At 40.0% G+C, this 13,466-nt stretch overlaps 1 protein-coding gene across 5 annotated transcripts in view; it reads right to left on the bottom strand.

Moving 5' to 3' along the window:
- The window catches only part of OPHN1 (oligophrenin 1), a 691,171-nt gene that overhangs the window by 319,745 nt on the left and 357,960 nt on the right, over positions 1 to 13,466 (bottom strand). For all 5 annotated transcript variants that reach the window (XM_080653524.1, XM_080653523.1, XM_080653526.1 and 2 more), the window contains exon 9: positions 3,069 to 3,198. In XM_080653524.1, the coding sequence (XP_080509650.1) occupies positions 3,069 to 3,198 (130 nt within the window). The remainder of the gene's footprint in view (positions 1 to 3,068; positions 3,199 to 13,466) is intronic.

Below are 13,466 nucleotides of genomic sequence, written 5' to 3' on the forward strand. Positions count from 1 at the left end.
TTATTTATATTATTTGCCTTTCTAGAGCACAAGTTAATAACAGGAACTAAGTCAGAGAACTGATAAGAAGTCATTTGTGTTTTCAACATTGATAAAGCTTTAGGTTTTCATGTCTGATTTCCCTACTTGACTGAGAAATCCTCAAGAACATGGGCAATGTTCCTACTTCCCTGTAATGTGCCCCATTTGATTGGTGGTAGGGTTCTGCACATTCTATACCCTAAATGTCTGTCTTTTAGCTGTCTCACAGTCTCCATCTCTTTTAGAACTAAATTAGTCCCACACCCTATTGCTGACTCATCTTTTTCATGTTTTATAAGATATCTCAAGCAAAATAAAAAGTCATCGTTTTTCCAATTAATTATTTCAGTGGCCTTCTCTCTGTTTTCCCCCATCTCTTCATTCCTTTCTAGTCCATTCTCTACTCTTTTGTTAGAGGAATATTTTAACTATATAACTCTGTCATTCATCTCATTATAAACCATCCATGATCTTTCCATTATCTGAAAATTCCCAAGGTTGGCCCACAAAGCTCTTCATGTTATGATCATATTTACCTTTTCAACTTTGTCTTTTCTAACCCTTCTATCTGTGTTCCGTCACATTTAATTACTCTCAGTTACCAAATAAATATGTGACCATATAATTTATCATCCATATTCAAGACATATTTAAGAGTGAATGGGGCACCACTGATAATTACATCAGGACAACAGATATAAACCAGGACTATTCTTGGCAAATCAAGACCCTACAAATAAACTATATTCTCACACACCTCTGCCTCCATTCATGCAGTGGTATACACCTGGAGTTTTATTTCCCTTTTTCTTTACCTGTCAGGATCCCAGTCATAATTCAAGTTCCAATTCAAACATAACTTCCTCAGTGAATATTAGAGGCCCGATGCACGAAATTTATGGAAGAGTAGGCCTTCCTTTCCCCGGCTGCCGGTACTGGCTTCCCTCTAGCACCCAGGACCTGGGATTCCCTCCAGCACTGGGATCCGGAGTTCCCTCCGGCTGCCGGCAGACACCTGGGACCCAGGCCTCCCTCGCAGTCCTGGCTTCATCCGGAAGGATGTCTGGTCTAATTAGCATATTACTCTTTTATTATTATAGATATCCCTTATATATATTCTCAACACATCTATACTAATAATAGGGTAATATGCAAATTGGTCGGGATGTCATCACAGTAACGACTGATCAGCAGGCTGCATGCACAGCAAGCACGGGTGGGCAGGAACTTGCAGCGTTGGGGACAGGGGCGGCCCCGGCCATGGGTCCGTAGGTACATGCAGATGCCCCTCTGCCGCAGGGCTGGCCCGGGGGCAGAGCCACGGCGGAGCAGCCTCTCCGCCACAGCCCCAGCCATGGGTCCACAAGCATGCGGAGGTCCGCAGGCTTCCACCGCAGCCCTGCCCGGGGGTCTGCAGGCCTCCCCCAGCTCCAGCCTACCTCTTTGGGGAAAACCATTGAGGAGCCCCAGATGGGTGGATGGGGCCTACCTCTTTGGGGTGATGGATCACGGGGTTCCTGCACTGTGACAGGACACAGGCCAGGTTGAGGTATGCCCCCTGCCCCAAGTGCACAAATTTTGTGCACCGGGCCACTAGTTTCATTATAATTATTGATATGCTTGTCCATCTTCCTCATCAAACTGTGTACTTCTTGAGTGCAAAAACGAAGGTTTTTCATTGTTTTTGTATGCCTAATGTAATGAATATTGTCTGGAAAAAAGAATGCTCAGTAAGCATACATTCAACTGAGTAGCAATGCCATATCCATTTGACAAATTAGAAAACAGGGACATAGAAGGATCATATAGCTAAATAGTATTAGAGCCAAGATTATAAACTCATTATTCTGTACTTTTTTTTTTATAATATTACAGTGGTTCACAACCAGGGTCAATTTTCCCTCCCAGGGGACAGTTGGCAACATATAAAGACATTTCAGATTATCACACCTAGGGGTTCTTTTTAAATAAAGTGGGGATAAATGCTGCTAAACATCTATAGTACATAGTATTCCCCCCTCAGAGCAAAGAATTACCGATCCCAAAGTGTCAATAGTGCTGAGACTGAGAAATCCTGCAAGGCAGAGTTGAAGGAATGAATCTGACAAATGGAAGAACACATCTTTGAAAACCATCAAAAGTTAATTGCTCTAAGAGAGGAAAAGCAAAATAACATCACTGCTACGATATTATGCTTTGTGTATTTAGTGGTTTTTGCCACGGGTAACCTCTGGGTAGCCTCTTTTGCCTACTCTCCAGGTAGAATAATTCTGGGCAGGGAATAAAATCACAGGCTTTATGGGCATTAGGTCATAGTTCATAAGGAAAAATCAAACTGTACATACAGGTTTCCATAATGTAATTTAGGAGGCATGAAAACGTGAATCATCTGCAATGTTTGGTGAGTGGATAAGTTAACACATTTTCCTTGGCTATCAGTGAACAATTGCCTTGCCCACTGAAATCACAATGGTTATTTAGTGCTTTACAGGCAACCATGTAATCCTAAGGCAGTGGAAGGTACAGAGTATGGAGGTAGGAGCATAAGTTTTGACTTTTCATACACATGAGTTTACTCTTAGGCTGTTACTTGACAGTTGGCTGACTTTCAACTAGTGATATCTCTAAGGCTAAGTGGCCTCATGTGAAAAATGGGTATGACAAAGTGGTTTCAAAGATTAAATGAGATACAGTACTTAGAGCACTTAGTAGGTATAATAAATATTATTTTTCTGCCTCTATTCCCCTATCTCCCTTTTTGCCACAGTAAAAGAGTCATTAAAATGACTAAGTGATTAACAATCCCCATTTTGAATCTCAGAGAAAACCTGCGGTCTTATTATCCCAGAGCCTTTGGAAAACAATTCCTTAACCTTCCCCTCAAATTTATCCTTCCTTTTTATTTTTACTATTCTCAGACCTCTCTCCAAAGAGGTATAGTTCTCAGGGGTCTGTGATCATTATTGATGCCTGAAGTTTGGAAGAGCGAAGAAGCAGTAGGTGACTGCCTACTTAAAACCAGTGGGTATCCCTGCATTCCCACTTACATTTCTCTTGGGTATAGAGATAGCCTTCAATTGTTGGCTGTCCTGGAAGTTTGCAAGTCTGTGGAGCCTCTTTCATCCTTTTCTTAAGTTCTTCCATCTCTTCTCGGGTACTGGAGAAATGATTTCTTGTCTGTCAAGACATTATCATTATCATCATCATCATCATCATCATCATCATAAATAAGCAATTTTTGGTCAGAGACCCACAGTTTTCTTAGCTCTTATCATATGTTACAACATAGCAAAAAAACAAGTGTTGAATGCCATAAAGACTAAAAAACAATTCTATGGAGTTGAACAGCAGTAAAGACTAAAAGAAAGAGCAACAAACATAAATAGCAATGTACCCATAAAATCACATTTGGGAGATTTTTTTTTTCTAATAGGAATCACATAAGACTCAAATAAATAAAGGTTCTTAGAATTCTGAGCATGAGACTGACCACTGCTTCACCAAGAGAGCAACTTCTAACTTCTGCCTCAAGTAAAGTTACTGCCTACTGAACTCTGATATAAATTCTGACCATTAGAATAAAATGTATGAAAGGGTGCTTATTTTGAAGATAGGTGAACAAAAAACCTATGTTTTCATAACCATGAATAAAAAAAACTAATGGTAAGAAGTAATATTTTAAAAATTCAAAATTAAAACACAGTGGCAAAACACAATATGAAATGTGGAAATGAAAATCATTAGAGGTCATTAGCATTTAATTTCAAGATTTTCACATGAGAAGAGAAAAAATGGTGACCGAACAGGCAGACCTGTCATGCACCAGGGCCATACAGAAAATACAACTAATTTGGAACATATTCATCTGGAATTACCAACTGAGGTCCAGCTGAGGAGGAGACTTACATCAAGGGAGGACAGAAAACATGTGGAGACATGTAGGAAGGGTGAGGTCACGAGAGGAGCTGACCCAGTTCCCAGGGGCGGCAGGCCAGCGGGGCAGAGAGAAGAAGGAGCACTGGGTTACAGGAGGGTCTTTTCCCTCAGAAGATAGAGGCTTGGAACCCAGGCTGGTATCCACAGCCCGGAGCACCAGAGCCAAGACCCGAGGCCCACATAACATCCAGCCATGAAAGGTAGCAGGGTTGCTGGATGTGGTGGAGTCTGGAGTAGGTAGATCTGAGGAAGTTGGAGAGAAAGCCTAAGTTTCATTTTGTTGTTGTTGTTTTGTTGTTGCTGTTTTTTCACCCCAGAGCACAGGAGTATTCATTTGCAGTTACTCATTCGAGACTTTGGTGTAGGAAGGGAGGTGTGCACTTGAGGTGCTTAAGGAGAGGCTGGAGTAGAAGCATTACAGGAAGATGAGGAAAAGCAGCAGCCAGGAGTATTTCATCGTAGGCCCCCAAAACTAAAGGGCCATTTTTGCTGAGAGGAACTAGCCACTCCCAGTAGCCGCATGGCAGGAAAAAAAAACAAAAAACCTGCCCTAGGTGATACACCTGTCCCACCATCAGGATCCCTCATGCCAGACCCTGCATTTTGACCTTTTCAGAGGAAACAAAAGCAAAGGCCAAGCCTATGGGTTTGAACAATCTTAGGAGCATTGGTGACTGGATTAGAGGAGGGGCCACCCACCCCACTATGCAGTAACCAGACTGGTTACTTTCCCTGCACAGGAGAGCTGATAAAAACTCCAGGTTTCCAGCCAACCCTGCTGGTCTCCATACAAGGATCTCTGCCTAGCCGAGGGCAGAGTAATATTTTGGGCCACTCATGGAAGAGTAGCTCTGGGACTGAGAAACACACCCACTACATTCCCTGAAAGCTAAACAGCACCTCCCCCACCTAAAGCCCTTTCAGAAACAGACTTTTGAGTGATTAAGATTGACAGCTGGCTATCAGGCAAAGGCAGGCAGAAGTGGAGCCCAGGGAACCAGAGAAAGTTTGCTGACTCAGCCCTGCGTCCTATGCTGCTAACAAGCCTATGTTAGAGGGCAGATTGGCCCCTCCTGCATGCAGCCAAGGCCTGTGCAGACAGACACAAAAGGTGCATCTGTGGATCACTTGGAGTTTCAAGCAGGTTGCTGAAAGCCAAAGGAGGTCAGTTCCTGACAGTGATTAACACAGTACCTCACAGGAAGTCCAGGATTGGCAGACAGAAGGGTGGGGTCCAAAGAGAGTTCCCATGGGACACTAAACTTGGCTGAAACAAATGCCACTTCACTTTTTTTTCCTCCCTTTTTTTTTTAATTTTTCTTTTTTCCTCCCTTTTGTCTTCTCTTTCTTTTTTCTTTTCTTTTTTTTTCCCCTTCTAACATTTATCTTTATCTATCTGCTTTATTGATTTGTTATTATTCTAGTCTCTGTTTTTTTTCTTCATATAGCTAATTTCCCTCTTCCTTTTCCTACTCAACTCTTTTTTATTACTATTTTTTTTTCTCTTTTCATTCTCTCTTTTCTTTTTCTCCTGCTTTCTCATCTTTTTACTTTTTCCTTGTTTTAGGTCAATGTGCTTTCTCCTCTAATTTATTTTTCAAAATTTTTCTTGTATTTTATTTTCATTTATCTCCCTCCATTATTTTAAACCATTTTCCTTCCCCTATTACCCTAATTCTTTATTCTTATTTTATTTATTTCAGCTCTGCATCTACATATTCCATACCCCCCCCTTTTTTGGTTGTTGTTTTTTGTTTGTTTGTTTGTGCTTTCTTTGTTTACTTTGTTTTGTTTTCTCCTCATATTTTTCTTTCTTTTTTTCTACCACTATTGCTCTTTTCTCTTTTGCAATTCTCTATTCTCTGGTGGTTGCTTTTGTTGGTACTGTAGGGGTCTTGTGTGCATTTTTGTTTTATTTCTTCTGTTTTGTGATTTGTTGTATTGTATTTTATTCCATTCAATCAGCATCACCACAACAGCTCACAAGATGTGGTCAGGGGTGAGCCACATAGCCAGCAGCCTGAGAAGAGACCCCATCCATGAACAGGATAATAACATTCAAGACCCAACTACAACATGAGAACCCACATAACTCAAACAAGGGGGATTCCTAGAGGACCCAGCTCAGGAGATCTAAGAGACCACACAACTGGGTACCATAAAATATCTACTACATAAGACCACCCCACACAATCTGGGAGGCATGGCAGTTTGATCTAATACATAGAAACAAAAACAAAGGGATAGCAAAAATGGGGAAACAAAGAAATAACTTTCAAATGAAAGAAAAGGAGGAATTGACAGAAAAGGAACTTAATGAAATGGAGGTAAATAATTTGTCAGATAAAGAATTCAGAGTAATGGTAATAATGGTGGTCAAACAATTCAGTTAGCCCTACAAGCAACTTAATGAGAATTGTAAGGGTCTTAATGATAGCTACACTAACATGAAAAGAGAGGTTGTAACAAAAAATAAGAATCAATTGGAAATGAGGAATGACATAGCTGAAATAAAGAACACCCTAGAACAGTGGTTGGCAAACTCATTAGTTAACAGAACCAAATATTAACAGTACAACGATTGAAATTTCTTTTGAGAGCCAAATTTTTAAAACTTAAACTATATAGGTAGGTACATTGTTATTAACTTAATTAGGGTACTCCTAAGCTGGCTTTTGCTAAAAACTCAAGGGGCCAAAGAGCCACATGTGGCTCGCGAGCCGCAGTTTGCCGAACACTGCGCTAGAAGGATTCAACAGTAGACTAGAAGAAGCTGAGGACTGAATCAGCAAATGAGAAGACAATGTAGAAAAAAAAAACAAAACCATTCAGAGCAGCAAATGGAAAAAAAAATTTTTGAAAGCAAGAGGGAGTCTAAGGGAACTTTGGGACAACATGAAACATAACAACATTCACATTGTAGGGGTACCAGAAGGAGCAGAATCTGAGAAAGGAATAGAGGACCTATTCTAAGAATGACAGGAAATTTCCCTAAATTGGGGAAAGAAAAAGTCACTCAAGTTCAGGAAACACAGAGTGTCCCAAACAAGTTGAACCCTAAAAGACCCACACCTAGGCACATTTTTTTAAAATATATTGGTAACTATTTTGATAATTACTTTATTTTTTATTTTTTTCTTTATTGATTAAGGTATTACATATGTGTCCTTATTACCCCATTGCTCCCCCACCCTCTCACTCATGCCCTCATCCCCCTGGTGTCTGTGTCCATTGGTTAGGCTTATATGCATGCATGCAAGTCCTTTGGTTGCTCTCTCCCTCTTACCCCCACCCTCCCCTACCTTTCCTCTGAGTTTTGACGATCTGATCGATTCAAAATGGCAAACAATAAAGTCAAAGAAAGAATCTTAAAGGCTGCAAAAAGAGACAAAGTTACCTACAAGGGAGCTCCCATTAGACTGTTAGCTGACTTCTCAAATAAACACTTCAAGCCAGAAGGGAGTGGCATGAAATAGTCAAAGTATCACATGATCTCACTCATATGTGGAATCTAATAAACAAAATAAACATATGAATAAAATAAAACCAGAGACATAGAACATTGGAACAGACTGATGAATTTCAGAGGGAAGGTGGGGGTAGGGTGTGGGAGAGAAATGATTAACTGGGGATATTATCTGTATATACTCATCATCCATGGACACAGACAATAGAGTGGTGAAGGCCTGGAAGGGGAGGGTATGGGGTAGAGGGGGTCAGTGTGTAAAAGAAAAACACAAACAAAGGGGACATCTGTAATACTTTCAACAATAAAAATAAAATTTTAAAAAAATGATTGTCAAATGACAGTGGCAAAGGTGATCTGAGCTACCCTATCTAGTTGGACTCATTCTAGTCAATGTCCTCTAAATGAGTTAACCATATATATTAATACAAAGGCTTCCTAAACTCACACTTGTCAAGCTATATTTGAAGGAAAATTCAAAAGATTAACCAGTTATAGGAATACATTATAAATCAGGAGAAGATAAGGGCACTCACATTCTGGTGAAGAAAATTCCTCAGTAATGAGAGTCCCCAGAAATAAAAACAACAATAATAGCAACTGTAAGTCAAGATCCTCCTAAACAAACAAGTCCAAATTTATTTCCACTGCCACTTACCAACCATTTTCCTCTAAAAATACACCTAGAGGGAAAAATGGTGGCGGAATACACAGACGTGTTCCAAGCCTTGTCCCGGAGCAGAAAGAAAGAACAGCTGAGGGTCGCACAAGGAGTGTTTGTTGGCAAGTTGGGGGACAGATGAACTCCAGAAGAAGGTGGGGTACTGCTAGACAGGGTTCCCCTGACGTGGCAGCCCCCACTGTGGCTGGGTCCCCTCCCGGAGCTGGGGGCTTGGATGCAGAGTCTGCGCCATCTTGAACAGGAAAGTGGAGCTTATCAGAAGCCTGAGAATCCACAACTGCGGCACCCACGGAACAGCTGCGAGCCCCAGAACAACGCTCCCCAATTGGCGCAAACACACGGGTTCAGAGGAGCTCTACACTCCAACACGGAAAAGTCAGATTTCGCCTGGGATAAGGTGAGGGGTCTGGTCCAGGCGTGAGAGAGGAACGCGAGTTTTGCGGGAGCTGGAGGACCAGGGAAGTCTGTGCCTAGAAAAATCCGTGGCTGTTGGGGCTGGCTTGATCCATGAAGGTGTAAGGGGGTCCTCAGAGCTGCTAACAGAAGGGCTCTCTAAACAGCAACCCATTTTGATCTGACGTGCAGGGACACCCTAAGAATTTCAGGGGTGTGCCAGCTGCCTAGACTTACGCGCAGCCCCGGAGTTCGCACACTTGGGCTTTTTCCTCTTCAAATTCTTGCTTCTGATTACTAAGCCCAATACATAGGATCACCCAGTTGGGGAAACCCTGGGAGACTGCAGGGGAAAGTTGTTTTTCTGGAACCTGGGGATCGGAGTGGGGAGTGACCATCGGAGAGCCAGTTCTGAGGCAGCCCACTCCCACAAACTGGTAGTGAGTGCCACAGGGAAAGAAGGCTCTAACACTGCCTAGAGAGGCCATAGATAGACCTGGAAGTCAATCCAGAAACACTGCTACCCAGGGGCTGAATCATAAATTGACTCTTGTGTAATCAAAAATAAAGGATTACGAGAAATTAAGACATACCACCTGCTTAAAATCAGGACTGGCTTACAACACTGAAGAGCAGTGGAACGCAGGGAACTGCAATACTGTCCAGAATGAGAAACAGGCATGTCAAACAGAACAACAGAGGAAGTGAATGACCTTCACTACTCCACATTTTATTTTTATATTTTATTTTTTTATTTTTTTTTTCATTTTTTGCATCTTTTACTCAAGAAACTAATCTTTTTTCTTTTTTCCTCACTTGATTTTACCTTTTTAAGTATTACATTTTTATTTTCAATCCGTATTATTAATACTGCTATTTTATCTTTTTTTTTTAAAGTGTCATGTTATTTTCTATTCATTTTATTTTGGGATTAGTGTTCTACATTCTATTTTTATCTTTCCTTTAGCATCGTTTTACTCTATCTCAACTCTACCTTTATGCCGTCACTCTCTTCCTAACCTTCCCCTTTTCGGTGTCCTGTTTATCTTACCCCTTTCCTGCTTTAGATTTTCCCTATTCTTTCTGTTTAGCCCTTGTTAAAATTTCACCCTACTTACATATCTAATCTCCAATCCCCTGCTCCAAGTCCATACCCACCTCTCTCTTCGCTGTCTTAACTATCCAAAAAAATTGTTTTTCTCTCTGTCCTTTTGTTGTTGTTCGCTTGAATATAGATTATATAGAATTTTTATGCTTTTTTGTGAGATTGTTTTGCTTATTCTTCTTTTGTTTATTTTTTTGTTTTGTGCTTCTGTTTTCCCTTGCCTCACTCAATATTACTTGGTGTTGTAGTTTGTATTAATCCCCAGGTACTTGTTGCTGGCATTTGCTGGGATTAGTGATTGTTCTATTGGAGTTTTATCCCCAATACATATAGTCTGTTCCCCTTTTTCTCTTAGTCTCTTTCTTATCTCTCTTACTTTTTTTTCCCTTTTCCCAATTTCATTTTGACACTCCTTTTTTTTTCTTCTTCTTTCTTTCTTTTTCCTCTTCTTCTTTCTCTACTATCCCCTAATTTGCCTTTCTCTGGTGGTCACCTTTATTGGAGGTTATTAATATCGTGAATACATTTCTGTTCAGTGCCTTGTGTGTTGTACCTGGTAGTGCTGTATTTTGTGCCGTTAAATCAACACAGGAGAAAGAGAACTACATAACCAGACACCCAGAGAAGAGAGACCATGGGGAGACAAAGAAACAGCCCGCATATGAAAGAAAAGCAGGCATCACCAAAAAACGAAGTAAACAAAATGGAGGCAAGCAACCTTCCACAAAAAGAATTAAGAGAAATGGTCATAAGGTGGCTGAAAAGAATGGAAGACAAATTCAACAATATGAGCAAGAACCAAGAGGAAATGAAGAAGAACCAAGAAGAAATGAAAAATGACATCGCTGCTGTAAAGAACTCAATAGAAAGCATCAAGAGTAGACTAGAAGAAGCAGAGGACCGCATCAGTGAGCTAGAAGACAAGATGGGAAAAAATACCCAAGTAGAGCAACTTCTAGAAAGAAAAATTAAAAGGCAGGAGGAGAGCCTAAGGGAACTTTGGGACAACACGAAACAAAACAACATCCACATAATAGGGTTTCCAGAAGGAAAGGAAGCTGAGCAAGGAATAGAAAACCTCTTTGAAGAAATAATGACAGAAAATTTCCCTGATATAGAGAAGAAAAAACCCACACAAATCCAAGAAGCTCACAGACTCCCAAGCAAAATGAACCCCAAAAGACCGAAACCAAGGCACATTATAATTAAATTGGAAAACACCAACAACAAAGTAAGAATCTTAAAAGCGGCAAGAGAGAGACAGAAAGTTACATACAAAGGAACCCCCATAAGACTAGGAACTGATTTTTCAACATAAACTCATCAGGCCAGAAGAAAATGGAATGAAATATACAAAGTCATGCAAAGGAAGGGACTAAATCCAAGAATACTGTACCCAGCAAGGCTATCAATCAAAGCTGAGGGTGAAATCAGGAGCATCACAGACAAAAAAGGACTAAGGGAATTTATTACCACCAAACCAGCAATGCAAGAAATGCTAAAGGGTCTGCTGTAAAAAAAATAAATAAATAGGAAGCGAAGAAGGAACACAGGGGTAAAGAATAGGAATGGCGACAAATAAGTACCTATCAATAAAAACTTTAAATGTAAATGGATTAAATGCCCCAATCAAAAGACATAGCGTATCGGATTGGATAAGAAAACACCACGGGTATATCTGCTGTCTACAACAAACCCACCTCAGAAAAAAAGACGCACACAGACTGAGGGTGAAGGGATTGAAAAAGGTTTTCCAGGCAAATGGAACTGAAAAAAAAGCTGGGGTAGCAATACTTATATCTGACAAATTAGATCTCAAAGTGAAGAACATAAAAAGAGATAACAAAGGCCACTTCATAATACTAAAGGGAGCAATCCAACAAGAAGAAATAACTCTGGTAAACATATATGCACCCAATACAGGAGCACCCAAATACATAAAGAAAAACTCCTGGAGGATATCAAGGGAAAGACTGACAGCAATACAATCATAGTAGGAGACTTTAATAGCCCACTATCACCATTGGACAAATCCTCTAAACAAAAAATCAGCAAAGAAACATCAATCCTAAATGACTCACTAGACCAGATGGAATTAATTGACATCTTCAGAACATTTCACCCCAAAGCCACAGAATATACATTCTTGTCAAGTGCACATGGGTCATTTTCAAGGATAGATCATATGTTGGGACATAGGCAAAGTCTCTTCAAATTCAAGAAGATAGAAATCATATCAAGCATCTTCTCAGACCACAGTGGACAAAATTGGAAATCAACTACAATAAAAACAACCCAAAGAAATCAAACACATGGAGACTAAACAGCGTGCTATTAAACCATGACTGGGTTACCAGAGAGATCAAAGAAGAAATAAAAAACATCATGGCAACAAATGACAATGAAAACACTACAATCCAAAATGTATGGGACACAGCGAAAGCAGACTTGAGATGGAAGTTCATAGCTCTACAAGCCTACTGCAAAAAACAAGAAACAATGGTAATAAATTACCTAACCCAACAACTCAAAGAGTTAGAAAAAGAGCAAAAAGAAAAGCCCAGTGTAAGCAGAAGGAAGGAAATAATAAAGATCAGAGCACAGATAAACGACATAGAGACCAAAGAAATAATACAAAAGATCAACAAAACCAAGAGCTGGTTCTTTGAAAGGATAAACAAGATTGATGAACCTCTAGCCAGGCTCACCAAGAAGCAAAGAGAGAGGACCCAAATAAACAAGATCAGAAATGAAAGAGGTGAAATAACAACAGATCCCGCCATAATACAAAGGATTGTTAAAAAATACTATGAACAACTCTATTCCAATAAACTGGACAACCTGGAGGAAATGGACATATTCCTAGAAAAATATAACCTTCCAAAACTCAATCAGGAAGAATCTAAACAGCTCAATATGCCAGAAACTATGGAAGAAATTGAAGCAGTCATCAAAGAGCTTCCTGCAAACAAAAGCCCAGGGCCAGACGGCTTCACAGGAGAGTTTTACCAAACATTCAAGGAAGAACTAAAACCTATCCTCCTCAGACTATTCCAAAAAATTCAAGAGGAAGGAACACTTCCAAGCTCCTTCTATGAAGCCAGCATCACCCTAATACCAAAACCAGATAAAGACAACACAATGAAGAAGAATTACAGGCCAAAATCCCTCATGAACGTAGATGCCAAAATCCTCAACAAAATTCTAGCAAATCGGATCCAGCAGTACATCAGAAAGATCATACACCATGACCAAGTAGGGTTTATCCCAGGAATGCAAGGATGGTACAATATCCGCAAATCAATAAATGTGATACATCACATAAACAAATTGAGAGATAAAAATCACATAGTCATATCAATTGATGCAGAAAAAGCATTTGACAAAATCCAACACCCTGTCTTGATAACAACTCTCAATAAGGTGGGAATAGAAGGATCATACCTCAACATAATAAAAGCTATATATGATAAACCCACAGCTAACATCATACTCAATGGGCAAAAACTAAAACCATTTCCCCTAAGAACAGGAACAAGACAGGGATGCCCACTCTCACCACTCCTGTTTGACATAGTACTGGAAGTATTAGCCATTGCAATTAGACAAGAAGAAGAAATAAAAGGCATCCAAATTGGAAAAGAAGAAGTAAAGCTGTCCTTATTTGCAGATGACATGATATTGTACATAAAAAAACCGAAAGACTCCATAAAAAAACTAACCGACTTAATAAATGAATTCGGCAATGTAGCAGGATACAAAGTTAACGCCAAGAAGTCTATGGCATTTCTATACTCCAACAGTGAACTTACAGAAAGAGAGACTAAAAAAGCAATCCCATTTTCCATCGCACCAAAAAAATT

The sequence above is a fragment of the Plecotus auritus genome, assembly GCF_963455305.1.
Source record: "Plecotus auritus genome assembly, chromosome: X".
Classification (NCBI taxonomy): Eukaryota; Metazoa; Chordata; class Mammalia; order Chiroptera; family Vespertilionidae; genus Plecotus; species Plecotus auritus.